This window comes from Coloeus monedula, assembly GCF_965178545.1.
Source record: "Coloeus monedula genome assembly, chromosome: 9".
NCBI classification, from domain to species: Eukaryota; Metazoa; Chordata; class Aves; order Passeriformes; family Corvidae; genus Coloeus; species Coloeus monedula.
Genome location: NC_138789.1, coordinates 710,861 through 734,578, shown reverse-complemented (window position 1 = coordinate 734,578; position 23,718 = coordinate 710,861). Strand labels below are relative to the sequence as shown.

The following is a 23,718-nucleotide window of genomic DNA, read 5'->3' as shown; positions in this document are numbered from 1 at the left end:
CCTGTTTTTCCTTGGTCTGCACTGCAACCATTGTCTGGCAAGCAGAACTCAGGGATCCATTGAGGAAGCTGTTCCTGCTGTAACAACTGAGAACTTGACAAGGAAGGGGCTTGGCTCAGGCCAAATACTGCTGGTGATTCTGCAAAATAAACCTGCCACATCTCGTGGAACACAAGTCTTGATGCCAACCTGACTGTCAGAAAGGATTGCAACGGCTTTTTGGCCTTGTAAAGATTTTGCAAAAGCTTGAGTTATTTTAGGTAGTTACAAAGTCTATAGGGAAAAGAGGGAGGTGTGGGGAGATGTTTTGGTTGTGGGAGTGTACTTGGTTACTTTGTTCTTGTACTGCTTGTAGGAAGGGAAAGGAAGTGTGTTCAACAGTAAATGACTAATTCAATTGTGTACTGAATTTTCTCTATCCTTGCTCTGAATTCATGATGAAGGGAAGAAAGTCTAACTTCAATGTAAAAAAGGCTATGTAAATGTATTATTGAAAAATAAATGAGGTTTTTGTCATTAAATATTTGCTCTCCTTTTCTGATCTAGCTAGGTAACCATGGCAGGTGATGACTGCGTAAGGAAACGCCAGTCTGGCTCCACTGCAACCTGCAAGACCCCTGAGAATGAAGAGACACAGAGGAGACCTGAGAGCGAGAGGTCCTTTCAAAACTCAAGCAATGGTGAGACTCACTGGCTCAGCACTGGTTGCATCTCTGGCATGTGATCTCCTCTGAAGTGCCTTTTCTACTCATGGCTCTGCCTCTTCACTCTTTCATTTCTGTTTTTCTGTCTCTGGAAAGAAGGTGGAGCTCCCTGTGTACCAGCTGCACCCCTTCAGCAGGTGTGGGTTGTTTGGGGTGCTGTCCTGCAGAGCTTTCCCTCAGGAGCTGTGTACTGCAGTGCTTGCAGGGGTCTAAAACAGGGATTAATTGTCACAGGAGGAAGAGATGCATCAATGCTGTAAACGGTGCAAATGCCTCCTTGGCAACACTTTTGAGTAATCCTGGTAAATGCTTTTTCTGGGACTTCATCTCACTTGCTTTACAACCTGTAAGTATGAGACTTGTCAAGATGGAAGAAAATGGTCTTTAACACACCAGGCTAAGGCGGTGTATCCACCTGACAGACAGGTGGAGGTGGGATGCCACAGAGGATGATTCTCTGCTGCTCTGGGATTCTGTTCATGTCAGGACAGCTCCCTTTTATTCAGACTTAACCTTGGCTGCCGGAATACAGAACAATAAACAGTTGTGTTTGTGTTCATTTGTTTTGTGGTCACCTTAAAAGTCACGTGGCCTAGAGTTGGCTTTGTGGAAGGGTCGCTGCTGCCGTGCCCTGTCCCTTGGGTTGCAGGGACAGTTGTGTGGCACTATGAGTGGTTTTGCCTGTGGACTCTGTAATTTCTGGTTATGCTGTACCACATTCCAGCCCGGTGATAAGAAGGTTAGAGATGTAATGGCAGCTTGTTTCCTTTCCCTTTGTGAGACACATTAAGCAAAAAGCTGAAGTATTTTATCACAAGGTGCCATGTGAGTACAAGATCCTAAATCCTGGTGCCAGTGACTCAAGGAGATAATTCTCACTGATATACTTCTGGACATCATCACTATTTCATAGTACTCCTTTCAACTGAAATGGAAGCTGGAGCAAGTTTAAGTTTAGGACAAGTCAGATTTCTTATTGAAAATAAAATACATTGAAGAGAAAGCCATCCCACAAGCTGTTTGGAGAACTGGGATTTTAAGATGTTGGTGGCACAGTAATTTTAATTGGATCAGATGTGACTGTATTAGGAAATTGCAGGGAGTTGGTGTCTACTGGAATCCAGTGATGCTGGGCTTGGGAGTAGACTTGTACCGTTTTAACCTTTTCATGTGTGGAAACTCCTTAACTGCTATGAGTGAAGGGTAAGTAATAAATACAGCAGTGATAATTAGGACTTGATGGGTGGGTGTGTCTTTAAAGGCCGTTCATTTTAACACCTCTGAGATGTCGCAAAACACCACTGCAGGTGGGATACTGTGAGTGTGTAGCAAATAAACATCCAGGGATAGATCTCTTGGCGGTGTCCATGTGCCTGGTGTGTTGGCTTGGAACAGTGCAATGTGGTTTTAATCCCGTACAAACTGCAGTGAAGGACAGCAGGGAGGAATCCTGGTTAGTCAAGACTTAAGTGCATCTTAACCTGCCAAGGTTGCTGCCAATTGAGCAGAGGTGTCACAAAGTGTTATTTTGCTCGGCTCAGTGTTGGTGACAGCAGGAATAACACAGGGAGGTAAGAGGCATGAATCTGATGCCCTGAGGCATGGGAGAAAGATGCATCCCTCTGGTCAGGAATTCTTGTGTACAGGGGAGTTAAATCAGCAGCTCTGTGACCCAAAGGTTGAAGATCTATGGAGCTGAAGTGTTCATGAGTTGCAGAGAGCGGCCCCTTCATGTAGCCCAGGGTGCCTTTGTAACTAGGGAGGGCTTTCAAGGCTGAGGTGTCGGAACTTCTCAAAAGAAGTAGCCATAGATGTTTTTTCTTTCTTTTGTCCTGGCTATTCACTCCTGAATAGCTGTTTCTAAGGCATTAGTGCTGATGTGCACAACGGCAGTGTGAGGCTAATGATCCGCTGTCTGGCAACAGCCTTTTTGTACTCTTAACAGCTTAATGCTGGGTGTTGTGAAGAGTTTCAGACAAGATGCATGTTTTGTTGCAGTCGAGTGATTCTAGCCAGGTCAAGAGTGTGTGGAAGTAAATATTGTAGCATGTTTGTGGCGGTTATTGCTGTAGAAAAACGAAACCATAAGGATGACCCACCCTTGATCTTCTCTGATGACAGCAAACACAGCCTGCTTTCTGCGGCAAGAGTTGATGTGGCAGGGCTAACTGACTTGTTTCCAGAAGTGTGTGAACTTTCTATTTTGGGCCCTTAATCCTTTCTTCATTAAAACTCGGATGCATTGGCTGATCTGAAATTGCTTAGAGGAATACCTTTAATACATGTATTGGCTTTAGAGCTACAGTAGGTCTGACTCTTCCATTTGTACAGTTGAGGTTATTTTTTTTCTTGGCTCTTCAAATGCTTCTGAAGACTGTCTCATTGCTTGGGTTCTAAGATGAAATAGTTTTTACTCAGGTACACCCAATTTTATAGAAGTGTGGAAATACACTTTTGAGATTGGCAGAAGGAATCTTCTGTGCCTTGATTTATTTCTATCTTGTGACTATTCAGCCTGTAATTTCACTTTGACAGAGTAGCTGAACTTCAGTCTTACACATCATTTCTCCTCCTTGAATTGGCTCCAGTGTTGTAATTAAACAACTAATTTGGTCCTGGCTCAGAGTCAGCAGATGATCTAGGTGGCAATAATCCCCTGTCAAAAGCCAGGCTTCCTTAATAAGATAAGTCTTATATGTTTTCAGCAGGAGATACGAGGAGAAATATGAAACTGTTCTGCTTAATGGGATATTGGTATTAGACAGTACTGGTTGCAAGAAAACTCACCTGGAGTGAGCGTAATAGAAACTACATGGACAGATCTTAAAAGGCTAGAGAGGACATGGGTCATAAGTGTGCATATGAATGCCTCTAAAATGCTCAGATTAGTCTGTTCAGAGCAGTAAAATGGTGGGTTTGGAGTCTGTTCTTGTTTCCCCAGAAATCAGGAAAGGCCTGAAGTGTCTCTGGAGGCTTATCTGCAAACAAGCTGTGTGGCATATCTCTGTTTGGTGTGAGTAAGCCTGTTTGGTAATGCTGATCTTAGAAAGGGGTTGTTATCTTCCAGTGGAGAGGTTACTATCGATCATCCCTGGTGCAGAAGTTCATGGTGATGCACAAACTGTGTGTGCCTACAGAGAGATGGAGGAGGAGAGAGCTCTCCAGCAGGGAGCAATTTGGAAAGATTTAGCCTTTGCTGTGTGACTCACAGCAGTGAGTGTTCAGGGTTTCAACAGGCTGTTCTTGCAGATTAAGTTGCTTGAATTGAGTATCTGGGATGTGTTTCTGAGGGATAGATCAAAAAGCTGTTTTGTCTAGGTGGATTCTGGCAATTCTAGGGGCTGTCATGTTTTGGAACCTGTGGGTTAGGTGGAGGCTCAGCAGTCTCTTGTGAAGAGCCTGCAGGCATGGTAGCATAATGTAGAGAATGCTGGTGTTCCTTCCTGCTGGTGAAGAGGCTGTTTGGGTTCCATGTCCCTGCAGCACTGATTTTTTTAAGCTACATACTCACCCAGCTGCAGTGCAGTGACCTATGGCCTGTCAATTCTTTAAACAGATCAGCTGAGTCTAGTCATAACTTGCCTCTATTTGCTGAGTGGCCAAATAAATTATCCTGAGTAAGAATAACATTCATTAGCATCAAATTATTAACGTGTGTTGTATTGTAGCAATATGGAACTCCTCCCCTCTTTTACAATAGCCTTGCACTAGATTGGCTTTAATATTGCTTTGCTTCTGATAACATCTTCAGTGTTTTTGGAGAGGGAGCCTTTAAATCCAGGTCACTGACATTGATGAAGTCCTTCTGCCTGTGTTGCTTTAACCTCTTGGATGGGAAGTTGTCTTATCAAGAAATAACAAAGCTGGTTTTTTTTGGATCCCAAGCTGCAGCACCAACATCATATGGGTGATTCTCTGCTCTACCCATCTCAAATGTCACTTATCTGTAACATGTGCAAGAGTGGGTTGAAAAAGGGACAACAAGATCCTTTAGAAAAGGTACGCTGTCAATCTTGTGAAACTTGAGTTGCTCAACTTTTCAACAATTAAGAAGCTTTCTCAATCTTCAGGTGATTTTTTTATTAGCTTGGTTTTCATAGGGAAACAAAACTTACAATTAAATTGCTCGTGTGTTTTTTCTTCTGGCTTTTGAGCCTGCTTGGAATTTGGTCTGCATAGAGGAGTCACATTCTGAAAGGATCAAGCTCAAGACAAGTGGTCCTTTAAAGATCTTGTTAATGTCCTTGCTGATGGGAAAGGAACCCAATGCCATTGAGTAAAAACTTCTTCCTATGAACAAAGCTTTTCCGAAGCAAGCCCTGCTTAAGTCTTCTCTGAAAGTGCCCACTATTTCATATTCGTCTTCAAGACAACTTTCTCATGACTTTAAATATATTTTCTGCCTTCTTAAGGCAGAATCTCAACTTCTTTTAAATGCAAAGATGTGCCTGCTTGTATAGTGCAGTCTTGAGTCCATTTTTATATAATACTGTTGCAATCCCAAAGTGATACAGAGGGATGCAGACTTCATTTGCAGGGTGAAAGGAAAGGGAAGACTTGGACTTCTCGGCAGCGCACGTTTCCTTTTAGACTGAAAATCGTGTGCTGAATCTCTTCTCCAGTGACCTGACAGAACAGAAGTGGTGTCTTGCGCAAGGGAAGATGAGTGATTAAAGATGATGTGCTTGTTCTCTGCTATCTGCCTTGTGACACAGCTGGCTTTATGGGGTGATGCAATCCAGCAGAATGGGTTGGTTCGGGGTGAGTTTTCTTCTGCACAAGGTTTTGTGTTGAAAAAGACAAGCTCACAGGTGAGTTGACTTTGTCATGTGAGATGCTTATACCGAAGCCACGGAGATGTTGATTTTAAAACCTATTAAAAGATGCTGTGTTTCTGATCTTTTCTGTGCATGCACACTAGGATGAGGGCAAATAAAGTGACAGGAGTACACTGCATACAATTTAGCAATTGCAGCATCAGCAGGTCAGAGACTGGCCTCATTTCTTGTACAGCCATTAAAGCTGGACATTTGGTGTATGTAACCTATACCCAGTTTTAAGGCCCTGTAGTCTAAAAGAGTGTTTTATTTCCTGGGTAGTTTTTAATGACTGAGGCTTCAAAGGCAAGATCTGACAGGAAATATATGGACAAAGAACTGGTTATTTTATTTTTAGCTTATCTTAAAAAGGAAATAATGCAATTCCTTAAGTCCCATGTGTCCTGTTCTCTTTGGCTGTGTTGGGTGGCTTCAAGCAAACTTGATATCATCTTGAAGACTGGCAGCTGGGTAAGAGACACAAATTCTTAGTTTTTTGAAGGGAAAGGTTAGTTGTTCTTTGAGCTCCTCTGTTCTGCTTTCTAGCAGGTCAGCACAAGGTGGTTCTTCCCAGAGTAGTAATGGAAGGAGGGGGCTGGGAATACACTTGTGGAGTGGCACAGTGAGGGAGTAGAGCCACTGAGAATATATGAAGGGGCACAGTTCTGCTGCTTGTGGAACAACTTTATTTATTTTTTTAGTGTATTGGGGGAGTGTCTGTTTGAGACCAGCAAAGTGCCTGAGCTGAATGGGTCAAGGGTATGTTACATTCTTCTCAAATTGTTTTCCAGACTGCTGTTGTTCTGCAAATGTAACAGCACCATGAGCTTAAATACTGAAGTTTGGGGTTGGTGGTTTTTTTTGTCTTGGAGGTGAGATGCTTAGCAACCAGGAGTTCTATTTTTGTAAAAATGGATCTTTGCGTGCAGCCAAAATCAATGGTGTTAAGCAGTTTCCTTGTTTGTTGTTAACATTAGAAGTCTGCTAAGTAATAGGCAGTTGTTGCTGGTCTGTCCTTAATCCTACAGCCTGCGTAGCAGATAGGCAAAAACCAAAATCCCTCCAGACAGACAAAAATCAAAATTCCTGCTTGATTGGTGGGAAGGGGAATTAATGCTAACAACTGAGCATAGCTGCACCAAAGGTAAAGTTTCTTGTGGTGTTGTAGTCTTCTCCAGTTCTGGAACAGGAGTCACCTCTGAAGCAGGGCTACCTAAAACACTTACAAACAGTTGCTCAAACAGGTTGACTGAGACTCCTGAGCATCACAGAAGCACTTCCTTCTCTGAAAACGAAACTGCATTTTGTGTGGAGGCTGTGCTCATGCAAGGGGGCCACGTTATGCACTGTGGTAGTGCTATCAGTCTGTCTTCTTGTCTCACAGCAGCACAACTTTGGCACCTCTACAGCAAATCTGTTAGCTCGTGCTTCCCTGGAATCTTGTTAGGGAATCAGCTCAGTACCTTCTTTTTCTAAAAGTGGTAATGTTGTCTGAGACACCAAACATGCAAGTTGTAATTCTGGCTGTGTGTCGGTGTGTAAGGTGGTGCTGTAGCTATAAATGCCAAAGGATATGCACAAGGCAAGGTTTGTTGCTATCTTTTCACTCTGACTAGTATTTTAGGGGGGTGGATGCTGCTGCTTCAGTCTTGATTTTCCTTCATGTGCAAGACTCTGTGTTTTAAGTAACTTTATCTTCTGTTCTTTTTGGAGAAGTGAAACACCAGCTGGTGCTTGTCCTAAAACTCAACTGGTCTGAAGTGTCTGACCTGTGGGTGTTGTTCCCCTCGATGTCAAGAGGCATCTCAGATGTGTGGTTTTTAATGCAGAAGAAAGGTGGCATTTCAGGCTTCACCTATCGGCCAGTGGTGTTAGTAATGACAAAAGTCATTATTATTATATTATATACAAGATTATATTGATGGCATGTTAGCCTGACTGTTTACTTAAACTGTGAAACACACAGGAATACAGTCACACTGATATCTAGCACTTCTGGGGGATTAAAGGAGTGGGAATAGCCAGATCTGACCACAGGATAACTGTCCAGCTTGCCATTCAGCCTGTCTTAGAGCTGATCATGGTGTTTTACTGACAGCTGTGACTGGCTGCCTTGTCTATTGGCAGTGGAGAGACCTCCAGACAAACTAACCTTACATCTGGTTAAGATAAAACTCTGATAAAAAACCAGCACACTTGGATATGACCTTCTAAGGGTCGTTCTGATTGCTGCTTCAAGGCTGAATATGTTTAGGGACCTTGGAAAGATTTGCACAATTGCTGATGAAAAATAAAATCCAGCATGTTATCAGCTGTTGACTGCCTTACAGTGCTGTGATCCTAAAATACGTGGTCATAGTTTATGAACTTCCTGCAGCTTTGATTTGAGTTTAGTGGGAACCTATTAGAAGTCAGAAATGCTATTGAAAAATTGTTGTCTGAGCTACTGTATGCTGTGCTTTCTGTGTTTTCAGATGTGCAACTAAAAATGTTCAATGTTTGCTTTCCTTCCTTAGGCTGGGTTGATGTTGACCACGTGATAACGAGGAAAATGCAGCTAATAGCAGAAGCTGAGGTAAATACAATACTTGCTTGTGGTGGGGAGCAGGACAATTGACCCTGGATGTCAACTGGAGAGTCACTAGTCCTGGAACACAAACAGCCCTATTCAGTCCTAGCTTGAGTGCAGTGACTTTTCCACAGCCCTCTCTCTCTCCCACTTTGCACAAGAGGGGTAGTGTTATATAATGAGGTTCTGTCTTACTTGACACCAATAGGTTGAAGTCCAAAGATAAGAATGAACGTTGAGACCTGTAAATAAAATGGAAATTGCCTTACCACTGACTTTTGGCAGTGTCATGATTAGCAAGCCTGCTTGCATATTGAGCCTTTAAAATGCTCTGTGTCCTGCTATCCATTGAATAAAGGGCAGCATGGAGCCTCTATCCCACAGCTCACACTAAGGAGATGACCTTCCTGAGCTTTGGATTCATTCTTTCTGTCAGTGAACAATATCCTCAGAGAAAATAGCACTGGGTGTTTCTGGCATCATTTGCATCTGTGTGGGCTGCCGTTTTCTTAGATCACATTAAGGTGATTTATGCCCAAATTACATTAAATTGGCTAAGGATGAGCTGCACCCTCCTTGTTAACCATTGTTTTGTGGCACCTGTGTTCTCCAGGGTGAATCACCCTGCACTCTTGCATAATTTTATTGCAGCAAATTCCGTGGTAAATCTGAAGTGATCTAATTGTGCCAGCTTGACATGTATAGTAGGGAGTGGATACTTAGAAGACAGAGAAAAATACCTTGCACCTTTGAGATATTTTCCTGGTTCCCCCCCCCCCTCTAGGGGGTGTGTAATTTGTAACAGATATAACTAAAGTGTATTTAAATGTCTTCCACAAAGCATGTGCTGCTTTTTTTTTGCTGAAACTTCTAAAATTCAGCCCATCAGAAGGATAGCCAGCTCAGAATTTTATTTTGGGTGTTGTCTTATCCTGTTTATCCTTGCTGAGAACAGGAGATCAAGCCTGGTAACTTCTCTGCAGACAAAACAGCCACTGTTAATCTCTGTGGTGGCAGTGGGTGTTTGCAGGAGAAAAAGCACAAGTAGCTTTGGAAGTTCCAGGGAGCACTAGCTGGTTGCAAGGGGTCAACTTGACCTTGGATTTCTTTTCTTCAGGAGTGTCTCTTGTTCCTTATTTTTTTTCCTGGTCACCAGCTTTGAGACACAGTTTGTAGACAAAGTGATTTCTTACCCACAAAGAGAATCCTAGAAAACCAGTAGGTCACTGGTGTTTTAATTGCTGAAATTTCTCCCAAAACATAGGGAGTTCAGATTCTAAGTCCTGAGCCATGCAGCTTGCAGATTTGTTTAAGGTGCTTCAAGGCTGAGAAAAAAAAAAAAAAACACTCTACTGCAAAATACCTGAGAATTTCTGGAGTGCTGGGCCCTTTTGTTGTGGGAACCCCTGAACAGAGGCTTGGACTGCAGTTTATCTTTTCTGTGATAGGTATCTGAATTCTAGGCAGATGCTTGACTTGTGGAAAGCCTGGTCACTGGCAGCTCCCGCAGGTGTAAATGGGATTTGTAGGAGCTGGGTGTTGCTCATGCAGAGGAGGCCTTCCAGCACCTGCACTCTCTAGAAGTGCAGTCCTTTGTCCATGCTAAGCAGAGCTGAGAATGGTGTGTTCTGTCTCTAGGTCAGGGCTGGGTGTTGTCACGTGTCAGTGACCAAAATTACCGAATCTGGTAGAATGAGTAAAGCTCTGGGGAACTGTTGCAACTTTATAAGGAAGGGTCACTTCCCTCAATCCCTGACTTGTCATCAATTCTTAGTATTGGCCAGCTTCTGCTTTTGACAGCATAGCATTCTTTTAATGGTTTTTGGTTTGTAATTGCAGTTAGTTACAATTACTGTAGGGTCTGTACTCTGATTTGTATTTTATTTAGTCTATTAAGAACTCATGGCCTGCTCTCCCAATCCAAGCATGTGCACGTGTTGGTATGAGCCCTGGAGGGCTGTGTTAGGAGGAGGCAATCTCAGCAGAGTGCCAGCCAAAGGGAAGAGGTATTTTAAGGAAATATCACCTGCTAAGCCTCAGGAGAGTTAGGCTAAAAAAGGGAAGACACTATTAAAAAAAAAAAAAAAGTTGGGAATGAATAGTGCTTTGTTTGGCATGGAAATTTGAGCAGTCCAAGAGAAACAGGAATTTCTATTTGACTTTTTGGTAGGGATATGTGCATGTGGGCTGTAAAATTAGGCCGTACCAGGGAGCACCAGTGTCTTCTGTTACAGGTTGTGTTCACAAGTAGTCAATATTTGTTGTTTATTTTTTTTTTCCTGTTTTAAAAGGAGCAAGTTCCTATCTCTTGCAGAGACAATCCTCTGCCTCCCAGAAAAGCATAATCTAAAAGTAGCCAGATCCTAAGAACTTTGTTAAGCACTGGGGAAGCTTATTTAGTCTATTCTAGAAGCTGCTAAATAGGGGGGAAATGTTTTTTCAAGTTAAATATTAATGTGCTCCTTTTTCTACTGCAGCTTTTGTTTCAAGAGATCTCTCTGGATATGACTACTGTAAAACAGGAGGATTGTAGAGTTCTGATCCATCTTGACTTCAGGGTCTTCTCCTTGGATGTGGTCTCACTTCAGATAGTCTTGTATTTCCTGCCAGAGAGTTAAACTTGCTTGGCTGTTGTCACATTAAACAGGAGCATTTTGTAAGAATACATCATCTGTTCATGTATTTCATAGGATCATGGAATAGTTTGGGTTGGAAAGGACCTTCAAGATCATCCATTTCCACCCCCTGCCATGGGCAGGGACACCTTCCACTAGACCAGATTGCTCAGAACCCTGTCCAAGCTGGCCTTGAACACTTCTAGGGATGGGGCAGCCTCTACCAGGGCCTCCCCACCCTCACAGGAAGGAATTTTTTCCTAACATCTGATTTAAACCTGCCCTCTGCCAGTTTGAAGCCATTGCCCCTGGTCCTGTCAGTACAGTTCCTCGTGACAGGTCCCTCTCTGACTTCCCTGTAGGTCCCCTTCAGACACTGGCAGGTGCTGTGAGGTCTCCACACAACCCTCTCTTCTTCAGAAACCTCCTTGAAAACAGGCTTTTTTTCCTTTTCAGCCTTCAAGATGAGACAGTAGATAGGAGTTGGGAATTCTGGAAGTGATCAGGGAAACATAATGTGTTTCTTGAGCAGCTGATCAGTAGCAAGACCAGATGAAAGGATGATACGTAATTATCATGTAGGAGGACTCACACCTCGACTCTGGAGGCAAACTGGAAACCAGGCAAAGGATGGTCAGACAAATATGGCTAGTAAACACTTGCATAAAGAAAACAAAGCAGAATATGCAATTAGATTTTAAGTAATTTCTTGAAGCTTGCCTTTTGCTGAAGGTGGTGGCTGTCTGGCAGAGTGTTCGGGAGCTCGGGGGTTGGCTCTCAGCTGCGCTTCATCACTAGGCTGGTCCCATTTGGTGTTTGAGGGCTAAACATTAAGGAACTGAGTTCTCACAAGTCTGATAAGTCTTCTAAAAGGCCAGAACGATTCTGTGTTGAATCTGATGGAGAAGATAAATGTTATTCAAAGCCCTCTGGCCTGAGGGCTTGTGAACCTCGGTCTTATCCAAGTAGGCTCCAACTGTTGGCAGATGGTACAGAAATGTTTTCTTGATGCCTTGCTCTGTCCTGCTCCAGATAAAAAGGAATATAATTATTGTATGAAAATGTACCCAGCAAGTTAAACAGTTTACTGCTGTGTTTTTACTCTCTCAGCAACTGAAGCCAGCTTTCATGAAGGAGGTGGACAGTCACTTCACAGAGTTTGTGAACAGTTTGGTGGCAAAATCAGCACTCCTGGACTCCTCATCTCCAGCCTCCCTTTTCCCAGCTTCCTGTGCTGAGAAGGAACTGCACAAAGCCAAGTAAGTCCCTTTTAAGCTGTTGCTATAACAAGGTTATGTTTCCTGGAAGCTTTATTTCCTTTTTTGTCTCAAACGTTCTCTTATTTCTTTGCAGGAATTCGAGGGCCCCTCCAGAACATGGGAAAATCTTTACTGCCAGGAGGTCCCTCTTGGAGTGAGTAACTTCATCAAATTAATTTCATCAAATTGACTGAGAATGCCCTTGATAGCAAAGTAATGAGCCTTTGCTTTGAGGTTCTTTTCCTGCCACTACCCATGGTCTTGTGTTCAAATCCATAGGGACTAATCTGTTCAACCTTCTCTCTTTCTGTAATATCTGTACTACATCTCGCAAATATAAACCTTAATTACAGCCCTCTCAGTACCACTGGGATCATGGCTAATTATCCTTTGTCTGAGGATAAGCTGAGGAAGTGTCTGTGTCTGTGGCACCCCAACTGTACCTTAACTCTGATCTCTCCCTCAGTGAGCTGTTTGAAGTGAGTCACATCAGGACAATCTACCACATGTTCATCGCTCTTCTCATTGTCTTCATCCTCAGTACACTTCTAGTAGACTTCATTGATGAAGGAAGGTAAGAATGCTTTGGGAAGACAGGGATAAGGGCTGGGAATAGCTCTTCCAGAGTGCCAGATGTACACGAAACTGCAGAACAGTGCAGAAGAAAGGGGGAATCCTTCTTGGGATGTTGTTGGAAGTGTGGGTTTCAACTTGGCATACTTAGAATATATGCTGGAACTCCTGTTGAGAGGCTATGACCATTTCAAATCAGATAGCTGGGTATTAGGAAAACGCTGCTAACTGATGTGTTACACAAGAACTGTGACCAGCACAGTTCAGCCCAATGTGCTTAGTTCATCACGAGGCTGGCAAAAGGGAATGTGGAATACTTTAGTTGAATATCTTCAATGAGACAGTAGCTTTCAGCTGCTTGTGTTGCTCGAAGAAGGACTCTGCTTAGAAAGACTTTAAATACTTCAGCAGTCCTTCCTCTGTTTAAAAATGACAGTTCTGAAGCACTCTACTTGTACTTATATAAAAATAGAACTTTGTTTTTCCTGGGGGAAAATCTCAAGGATGTTGGCACAGCCTCTGCTGAGATAGTGCTTTGCAGGTAGCCAGTTGTGAACAAGATTGTGAAAGACTGCTTTCCTCACACTGACTTGTTGCTTAAGTAGTATTTTGGCAAGCTCTATCTCATGTACACAAGTAGGATTACATGTTTATCGTGCTGATTGTTGGCTCTTCAGTGTACAAAACCAGAGCTGTATCTTGATTATAATCACTGTCCTTTTGGTCTGGGTATAAGAACAGGCTCATGTGCTGCTGAATGTTTTTTAGCTGATCCTAACTTACTAGTGCATGGACACTGGGGGAGAATGGGTATTTACCTTACAGTCAACTAGGGCTGGATTCCCCAATTACTTTTAAAATAATTTTTAAAATGGTATCTATGGTTTTAGCTAGATCTGATAACTTGGATCCAGTTTGCAATTGAGCCTCCACCTGAGAAGAAAAAACTTTTGCTGGTGTACTCTGTACTGTCATCTTCTCTGACCTTAGTTTAGAAGAGTTGCTTATTGCAGGAGTAAGCTCTGAGTGTGAGAGGCAGTAAAGTTTATCAGCCTTTTGTTGATGTCCTCATGTTTTAAGCTTGATTAATGGACTAAAGTACCTGGTGCACACCAGTTGGTCATATTTGGCCTGACCTTCTAATGACCCTGAGCCTTTTGGGGAACTTCCAAACTGAGTCCATGTGGAATGCCCACAAAGAAGGATTAAACTAGGTTTGAGTGCTGGTTGTTAAAATACCCCATGCCTATAGAGGCAGGGAAAAAGCCTCTTTAGGCTTAAAGCCCTGGGAGGAACTGAGTTTCAGTGCTGTAGTGGTGGTGTCCTGGGAGAGTTCCCCAAAAGCTCTGGCAGACCCTGGTTCGGCAGTGGATTGTTCAGTGACGTGCTCGTTCTTAGCAGGGATGAGCTTGAGCCCACTCTTAAAGCACATGCTGATCTTAGAGATGTGCTTAAGCCCTGTGGGATTTGAAGGTAAGCTGTGCCTGACAGCACTCATGGCATCAGTCCTTCTCTTATTTTCTGGGATACTTGAGGGTGGCCACTTGGTGCTGCCACAGACAGTCCTCTGTTTCTGAGCTCAAATTGCCATGGTCACTTCTGTCCAGACTGTCAGACAACTATGATCTGGGAGCTTTGTGTTTTGTAGCCACTTAGTGGAGCAGAAGTATTTCTAATCAAACAATGGACACTGAAAATTGTCTCTTTCCTTGTGCCTTCTAGGCTGGTCCTTGGATTTGATCTCCTGGTCTTTGTTTTTGGAAAGTTCCCCGTTGTCTTCTGTACTTGGCTGTGCATGTTCAGTGCCACAGTAGTGGTTCCATACAACCTTTTTGTCTGGTGGGCCCAGGGCTACTCCAGTTCCTCCCATCGTGCAATCCACTCTTTCTTCTACGGGATGCTGTTCACACTCTTCCAAATAGCTGGGCTTGGGTTTGGACCAACCTATGTTGCTGTGTCCTATGCCCTGCCTCCAGCTTCCCGCTTCATTGTAATACTGGAACAGGTGAGTCCCTACCCTGTATCCTCTGTGTCCTAGGACACACTGACTTTTCTTTTCAAAGAAAAGTGGGAAGGGTCCTTCTTCCTAAAGGAGTCAAATGTTACTTTCATTCATTAAATTAAGCCAGGGCTGTGGATGCAGTGTCTCTTGAGACTTGAGGACAGTCACATGCAGCAAATCTAATAAGAGTAGAGAATAAACTTAATTTTGACCTGGAAACCACTTGTGGGTTTTTACCCTGTATTTAAGATTTTACTGTGGGCTTTTACTTCAAGGCTGAAATTCCATTTGTTTCTGGTTGTCCTGTGGATGCTAAATGCTCAAAACCAATTTTAAGAACATGTTGTGCCACAGTGCACAAGGAAGCTGTAACATTCCTCTTTAAAAAACAAACCCAAAAAAGCAAGTACACAGTCAAGAAGTGCTTCCTGTTTGCATTTCTGTTCCCAAGAAGCCAGTGTCTTGGCTCTGTAGGCAGAACTTATTTGGAAGTGGAACTGGTTTTTGTGGCAGGGAGCAGGGGAAGAGTGCAAGAGTGGTCTGGTCAGACCATCAGGTTAAAACAAGGATGGTCAGGGATGAGTGTAGTTTTAAGAATTAACTTTGGACTGGCCCTACTTTTGGTTCTTCAGTATTAAAACAATTTTTTTTAAAAAACCTGCTCAACACCTGTGGACTTTTTATGTGGGGCACCACCTTATACACAGGTAGTGATAATTGCTGTACAACACATGTAACTTCAAGGAGCCATCTAGACTTTGAAACATCCAGGCCTGCTGAAATGGAGAGGGGTTCCCTTCAATTTTAAGTTAATGTTAGCTGATTAGTGACTTGCTGGTGTTATTCAGAGTTCCCTGTGTTTGTGGTTGTCCTGCAAGTGTAGATGAGGTGTGTTTGACTCTCCTGAGCTACGATTGCTGCTGCATGTTTCCCCTTGCAGAGTTTGAAATTCGTGCCAGTTAAACAGGCTTGTGGGCAGAGGAAGCAGCCCTTTCCTTGTAGAAGGGCTAAATTGGAAAGAAACCAAGATGCTGAAGGTGTTGCTGTAAAATGCTTGATCCAGTCTTCACTGGAAAGCTGGGAAAAAGAGAGCACTAAGCTGCTCTTCTCTTGGCCTTACAGGTTCGTCTTGTCATGAAGGGTCATTCCTTCATCCGGGAGAACGTACCCAGAGTGCTGTCCTCGGTAAAGGACAAGTCTGGTGAGTGACTGCTTCACTTGGCATAGCCAGCTTTAGTTTTCCCCCCATTGCTTTGAGCTGCCCTCATCAGCTGGAGAGGTGGGACTTCAATAGGTGTCTGTGGATGGGGAGGTCAAAGGTTTTGCATCATAATTTCAGCCTGAACCTTTTCATTTGTATTCAGTTGTATTAGACAACAAGCTAGACTGTTGTTCAGGTCCAAGTCCTCTCTGGATCATAAGTCATTGTTCTCCAGGATTCCTTATTTCTGCTTTTAGGAGTGGAAGGTGTCTAGTTGCTGCCTGCACACCTGCAGCTCAGTGCTCTAGATGAAGTGACAGCAATCACAGAACAAAAGGCCTTCTAAGCAAGGCATGCTAGAGCTGGCTGGACATTTTGATACAGGCCTTGCAGCTTTATCTTCCCCAGGAGGAAAGGAAATGTTAGGTGTTAGCAGACAGTTAGTTACCCTCACTTGTGAACTGTGCTTCATGCATTCCATCTGAAAGGTTGAGTTTGTTTTATTCTCTGCAAATGCCATACCTGTAGTTCCAGACTGAGGTTTCTGAGGTGAGAAGGGTTCTGTTTTGTGAAAGGGTACTGGGGAAACTGAATTGTCAGTAAACAGATTGCAGTGTGTTCTTTTATTTCCCCCTCTTCCCAGGCACAGTACATATTCCCAGAATTTCTCAGTACCTGTACTTCCTCTTTGCTCCCACCCTCATCTACAGAGACAACTATCCCAGGTAATGTGAGCAACAACACAACATTAAAGTAGTCTGAAAACTGAAGCCAACATTAGGCACCCCTGGGTGTGATCAATTTATGCATTAGAGCTTTCATAAAGATGTGGTTAAGCTGGCAAGGGCGAGACTTGCTCATGGAGTTCTGCTTTTATTTCTTTGGGAAACTCACTTGAAGTTCAACAAATTAAGAGCTTGCTACAGATTATGTAGTGATAGACAGTTCCTGCAATAGGAACCCAAGTGTTTTATGTGGTGCTAATAAGTAGCCCTGTCCCTGAGTTTGAGGCTGAAGCCTTTCAAAGTGGGAGCTCCCAAACTCTTGTGTCCATGGCTGGGTTGCACTTTGGCAGTGTGAAGTCAGCAGTCCTTTACATGACTGTCGGCAGCTCCCCACCTCCTACGGAGCTGCACAGTGCTGCCCTCCAGATGCCTTCCCATTTATGGAATTGCTGCAGTTGAAAGTGAGGAACCAGCAATTTGGGCAGACATCCCTTGGATGGCAGGAGATTAAGAATTCTGGAATCCAAAAGCCATTTTTTTTTTCAGAGAATATGTCAGTAAAATTGTAAATTCCCTCAAGTAATGGAAGGGAGGGGTTTGCTGCTTTGAGGTCCTGTTCAGCTGGGATACCCTGTTCTTTTTCCTAGGAATCCCACGATAAGATGGGGCTATGTGGCCACCAAGTTTGCACAGGTGAGTAGTGCAGCTTTCTGCAGAATACACTCTTGGAGATCATCTCAGATGCATTGCTCAATAGCTCTCTCTTTGGCATTGAATCACCCTGCTTGGCGTGGGCTTACCAGTAAAGAATACTTTTCAGTGACTAACAAATAAACTGTGATCTTGCTGCGCTGATGGTTGTGCCAAAGATAAAAACACTTAAAATCTTTGCCTAAACAAGCCTCCCGATGGAAAAACCTCTCTATGTGTAGAGCAACACCCATGCCCTCTTCACCCTGATTGTAGTGCTCTGGCACAGCTTCCTCTCTGCAGATATTCAGAGCAGCTCTGAAATAATGAGGCCTGGAGTCCAAATCCTCAGCACTCGTTTGAGTTCAAGGTTGACTGGTTCTTCACATTTGTGGCCGTGAGCTCCATAGCTTCTTGTGGATGTGTTTCCAAGTAATGGATTTGTGTGACTGAAACCTTCACTGTCACACAGTGCATTTATGGTTTAAAGAGCAAAACAATTTTTTTAAAAAAGGCAGCATGGACAGGCCTTTGGCTGCTTGCTGTTGGGCAGAGGATGACAGAGCACACACCTGCCTTACATCAAGGTACTTAAACGGTGACTTGTATTTTGACCTCAACATCCACAACATGGGTTCATGAGCCAGAGAAAGCCTGAGGTGCTTTGGCCTGTAAATGTCTTCTTTGGGATAAAAGAAAAATAAGCTGTAATATTGGATTTAACTACAGTAAGTATTTTTCGATTATTTCTGCCCTTATCCTGGATGTATATCAAGGGTACTTTTCCCACTTTGGCAGTGGCATGGATTTTTTGTGTCAAGACTTTTGAGTTGATAGGACTGGGAAAAACTGACAGCTGCTGTAATAGAAAAGAGAAGCTGATTTTGCTGCTGCCTGTCAGCATGCTCCAGGGGTTGCTGTGGCTTGCTTTCTGCCTGAATCCTTAGGGAGGTTTATTGGCAGCAGTGTAAAATAAATTCTTTTGGCTTGTGTTGGCAGCTGCTGTTCTCTCCTAGAGCTGGCAAGTGGTGATGTTTTAATTGTGCGTTCCTGTTATGAAGTCAGGTTTTGGGGTATTTTTGTTCCAGGTGCTTGGTTCACTTTTCTATGCCTACTACATCTTTGTGAGACTCTGCATTCCTCAGTTTCGCAACAGCAGTCAGGAAACCTTCAACCTCCGAGGGCTGGTTCTCTGCATCTTCAACTCCATCCTGCCAGGTAGGGCCCAGATCCACGAGTGACTTTTATCTTGGTGCAAGACGTGGAAGGGAGAAGTGCTTCATCTGAGATGTGTTCGTGACAGGCAGAGATCAGCAAAGGAGATCTTGTGGGCAGACGTCAGCATTGAGGGGTAAAACTTCAAAATCAGCAATACAAAATAAAAGCTGGGTTTGAATTTAACTGTCTTCCAATCAAGTTGCAGCTCTGGGGCAGCCTTGCTGTTGCCCTCTGGGGCAAGCAGGGCCTGGCGTGGTGAGAAACTGAAATGCTGTTGTGCTACCTGTACAAAACAGTAAAGCTCATCTGTGTCAGTGTCTGTGAGACCAGTTTTGACTGTGTTCGGTGCTCTGGCTTGTGGCTGAGAGAAAACACTGCAGAACTGGTGTGGATGTCCCTTGTTCCCAGGTGTGCTGATTCTCTTCCTGGTGTTCTTTGCATTCCTTCACTGTTGGCTCAACGCGTTTGCCGAGATGCTGCGCTTCGCAGACAGGATGTTCTACAAGGTAAGAAGCAGGAGCTGTAGTTCATAAAGCTTCTGAAAGTCATTGTCATCATGAAAAAAAAAAAGAGGAGGAAACTGAAGATTGTTTTACCAAACAAAGCAGCTGTGGGATTGTGCTTGGTTTATGCTGTTACGGCGTAAGTTTGTTGCTGTGCTGTGGAACAGCTTTGATTTCTGCTTGGCAGTCTGAGTTGCTAAAGGTGAAACGCCCTGTGCACAAACAGAAGCAGCCACCAGACCTACCTGGCAGTTCCAATTGCCCTCTTCATGTTCCTTTATCATGTCAGCCACTGCAGTTTGGGGTAAAACCAAACCTTAATATACCAAGTGGAATGCTGAAAGCATGATGGAAAGCTTGGTCAAATTGTTATGTTAGCTTGGTATTATTGTGTCCTAGAAAAGCCCTCTAGAAGGTTTTATAGTTAGATTTATAGTCTTTCAACTGTGCTTTCAGGACTGGTGGAATTCCACGTCCTATGCAAACTACTACAGAACCTGGAACGTGGTAGTACATGACTGGCTCTATTACTATGCCTACAGGGACTTCCTTTGGGTGAGTAGCAAGCAGATGTATTCATTTGGTAATTAAACATTTAACTACGGGGCAAAATGGTACATTTGTCAAGATGCAGCATCCCCGTCTGTTTAGAAGCACAGAAATGTTTCACATCAGCTGTTGTGGGGAGCCACTGTGCTTTTAGAGAGATCCAGTGCTCAGTGCCAAGTCCTTGAAGTGTGCAAAACGTGGGCCTGAGATGTGGGAGTGCAGGGATTGGCTCAGCAGTCAGAACTCAGGGTGCACTGTTTCCGTGAGCTGTGGTAGGCATTTAATGAGTGTGCTCAGCCCAAGTACTTAGGCAGGGAACCACAAATACACCTGAACAAAAACCATCTAAACCCCAAGGTGCTCTGGGAGGCGCTTAGCATTTCACATGTGCCTCTTGGCTGGAGAACCTTCTTAGCTCGGGGAAGAAAATCCAGTGTGTTGCAACAACCAAACAAAAACCACAGCAGAGTAGCTCCTAATACTTGGCATTCTCCTCTCTCCCAGTTTTTTGGAAAGAAGTTCAGAGCAGCAGCCATGCTGTCTGTCTTCACCGTGTCAGCTGCTGTGCACGAGTACGTCCTCAGCATCTGCTTTGGCTTCTTCTATCCGGTTCTCTTCTGCTTGTTTACGTGCTTTGGAGGTAAGTTCCGAGGAAGAGAGCATGGGAGGGGGTTTGTGGCTTTTTTTTAGAGAAGCATGCTTGGTGCTTTTGGCAATGACACCAGCTGTTCCATGAGCACTAATGCACAGTGGTGTTGTCCAAGGGGTATGAGTCCAAGCTTTGTGAATGGATTTTTGCAGCTCAGTAGACACACACCTATCTATAGACAGAGGATTTGGAAGCTTGGGGCTTGGTGGAGAGGAAGAGAGTACGATATACTGCTGTTCCTGTGACACTGCACAGAGTTTAACAGCACTGCTTCTTCTTCGCCAAGATGGGGGTTGAATCACTGTGTGTCAGCAGCTTGTCAGTCTTCCTCTTTAAAGTCATAGTGGAAGGCAAGTATTACTTCACTACTGCAGTGAGGAAGAGCCCATTTAAAAGTCAGAGCCCTTGCATTTCTTTTTGGGTTTTGAGTTAGAGGGCTCTAATAAACTCTAGGCCACTCCTGCCATGCCTTGGTGACCAGAGTAGCACAAAGAGTGTTGATTCCCAGAGGCACACAGCCAGGCCAGCTTGTTGGCAAGCTTACTGGAAGTAATGTCAGAACCAGCTCAGAGTATTTGCTCTATTGCCAAGCATCACTGGATTTTCATGGAGTAGCCTTGTTGCTCCAGAGATCAAGTGAAAGGAGGGGAAGATCCAGTAAAATTGGTTGATCTTTAATTCTTGAATCTTAAGCTTGTTTTGGGTAATGCTTCTCATGTCACCTCCTTCCAGTGGTCTTCAACTTCACCCTTAATGACCGTCGGAAAGGGCCCTTCTGGAATGTGATCATGTGGACTTCCCTCTTCCTGGGCCAAGGTGTCATCATCTGCCTCTACAGCCAGGAGTGGTATGCCCGCCAGTACTGCCCCACGGAAAACGTGAGTGCCTGGCCCTTCCTGTGGGATAAGCTGCTGTGGGAGTGCCTGTCCTGCCTTGCTGTGCAGGAAGAGTGGAAGTTAAATGGTGTGAGCCTTTCTGGCAGCGTGCTACATCCCTTCCTTTGGAGTTAGTTGGCCTAGAGGCTGCCTAACAGAAGTGCTTTCAGTAGTGCTCCTTCTGTGCTGGTGGTATTTCACTACTTGAAACCAAGGGTGGTGTTAGCACATTTCTCAGGATATGCTAGACCTCACTTAGGCTGTGGCAATGCAACTGCAGCACTTGGCCAGTGAAGTCAGGAGAAACTTCTGGGGGAGGCCCACAAAAACTGCGCCTGTTGTGCCTCTTCCGGGCTAGAGTGGGTGGTGGTGAGAAGTGGTGACCTGTAGAGAGTCTGGGGTTTTGGTGGTGTTTTCTGGAACTCGTTTTCTTGGTACCAGATTCCGTTCTAGATAAAACTTCCTGCTGTCCTAATTGGTTTCAGTTTTAACCAAAGGTATCCTTTGGCAGCCTCTATTTTAAGTTCGATTCTCCTCAATTAAGAGTTTGCCATCATAAATTAACTTGGCTTCTTGATATAATGGGCTACTAGGCACAGTGTTTACCTGATGTAACAGAACTTGTGGCTGGAGCCACCCTCCAGGCACTGTTCAGTGAGGGCAAGAACAGGGTTGTAGGGTGCAGAAATGTGGTTTGATCTTTCCTGTTAGAGAAGTTTGACTTCAGCAGCTCGTAGCACAGCTGGTGCTATTGGCATGTGACTAATTTACTGCCTCTCCATGTTTTGCAGCCCACATTCCTGGACTACTTAAAGCCACGCTCGTGGTCGTGTCACATGAAGATGTGAAAATGGGGTGCTCTGGCCATGTCATCACAGAAAAACAGAGGTGTCCTCCAAGTATTTGGACCAATGATCTAACTCACTACAGATTTTTTCTAAGGGAAGTTGTGCCTCCTGATTATTGGGGAGAAACTGTAATTTTAAAACATTGCTGGAGCAAACCAGTTGACCTGGATTGCAACAGACTTCAAAGGCAGCATCTATTACGTGCTGTCCCACTTTGAGCCATTTCCATGCCAGTAAAACATTGAGCTGAAGGTGGAGTCTACTGGAATCCTACTCATCCAGGGGTCCCCCCAAGTTGCTGCTTTCCTGGACAAGAGGCAAGCTAGTCAGATTTGCTGGTAGCTCATTGTTGGTATCCGTCCATCTTTCTTAGCCATCCCTTTGCAGTTTTTTTCTCCTTTTTGGTAATGGGATGTCTACAAAACTTGTGTTCTTCATGATCCTGCCTGCCACTGAGACATGGACAGATGGCAGAGCAACAGGGTATTTGCCTCCTTGCTCTGAAGATGGCCAAAGTTTTCCTGGCTGCTTCAAACTGTATCCTGTGTATGTTGGCTGCCAACAGATATAAAATGGGCAGAGGAAGAGGGGTTGTCACTGTGCTTGTGGCTGCATTGCAGAGTCAGGTTCAGAAGCAGGGTGTGGTGTGTGCAGGCTTTATACGACTTTTTACACCAAAAGTTTGTTTTCTCTGTATTCATTTAGTTCCCAACTGCCTTACACCATTTTTGTTCTCTGAAGGCCCTTGTGAGTTGAGGAATACGTTTTCTTCTTGCTCTTCCTTTCTCCTGCTCTAGATAATCAATTCTTTTAACATGATAAACTTGTAAAAGAGATTTTGCTTTAATTTGGCAGGTGCTTTAAGGTATACAGGTTGCTAAGGGTTTCTTTATTAAGAAAAACTTGAAATACTCTGACCCAACCATAAGAAAATGGGATCAGCTTTACAGGTACAGAGCATGATCTCGTTTGAAATGGCCACATGCAGTCCAGTGTGCCCATGTGTGTTGGAGCAGCTTCTAATGCTGCTGAGGAAGGAGGACTGGCCCACAGCTGCTTTGTCACCTGCTTGTGTCTGCCCTGGCATCAGAGGGGGCTGCAGGTGGAGATCAGCTTCCTGGGTACTGTCCTCTTGGTGCAGAGGGAGGACATCCTCCCATACACACCAGTAAGGGCAGGGGCTGTGTGTGAGTTTGGGGTTTCCAGAACAATCAGTCAGAGTCCCTTCAGTTCCCTTGTTCTCAGGTGCTAAACAGAACAGGGAACTTCCAGTGTGTCTGGGTACAGATCGCTCCAGTTTTACTGGAACTGCAGCTCCTGTTATTGGAGACAGGGCCACCTGAGGGACATACCCTAACTTTGGTGAAAAGGGCCACCTGACAGAGAATCCAGACCTTTGGTGACAAAGATTTTAGAATTACTCAAATGCTGCCAGAAACTGCCAGTAGAGAACAGCATTTCCTTACTGCCTACAGCCCTGGGTGTTTCATACCAGCAGTATTGGGACCATTGATGGACTTGTCTCCCAAGCCACTTCAGACTCTCCTTTGGGCTTCTGTTTTCACTAACCTAAGTCAGAAGTAAGTTCATGAAAGCTAGGGAATACTTTAACTCTTCCAAGTTTTCAGTCTGCTGTAAGAAGGAATCATGCTCTGGAGAAAAGACGTTGTACCAGGTCAAATTTGCCAAATAGTGTTTCTGTGTGAGGTTCTCTTTTGGAAACAACTCCTGCTAGAAACTGTTTGATGAAATAGTTGAAGTAATTTCAGAGGAAGGGGTTCATGTATATACTCAAATTTGGCAGTATTAAATCAAATTGAGCATTAAATTGATTACTTTATTCTCATTCAGCTTGAGTAATCTGAAATCTTTTATCATACTTATCGTGGGAGGAAAGAACAGACATTCTGGAACAAATAAG

General features: G+C 44.0%; 1 protein-coding gene across 1 annotated transcript; it reads left to right on the top strand.

Moving 5' to 3' along the window:
* Nucleotides 1–556: 556 nt before the first annotated feature.
* SOAT1 (sterol O-acyltransferase 1) lies at nucleotides 557–22,177 on the top strand (the record flags this gene model as incomplete). The annotated part of the gene is made up of 15 exons (XM_082286958.1): nucleotides 557–680; nucleotides 8,038–8,096; nucleotides 11,816–11,964; nucleotides 12,059–12,118; nucleotides 12,431–12,538; nucleotides 14,260–14,542; nucleotides 15,662–15,740; nucleotides 16,384–16,465; nucleotides 17,113–17,158; nucleotides 18,244–18,373; nucleotides 18,782–18,879; nucleotides 19,333–19,431; nucleotides 19,930–20,065; nucleotides 20,807–20,952; nucleotides 21,741–22,177. The coding sequence occupies 15 exons, from the start codon at nucleotides 557–559 to the stop codon at nucleotides 21,795–21,797; spliced, it is 1,656 nt and encodes a 551-aa protein (XP_082143084.1). The 3' UTR covers nucleotides 21,798–22,177.
* Between the last annotated feature and the right edge of the window lie 1,541 nt (nucleotides 22,178–23,718).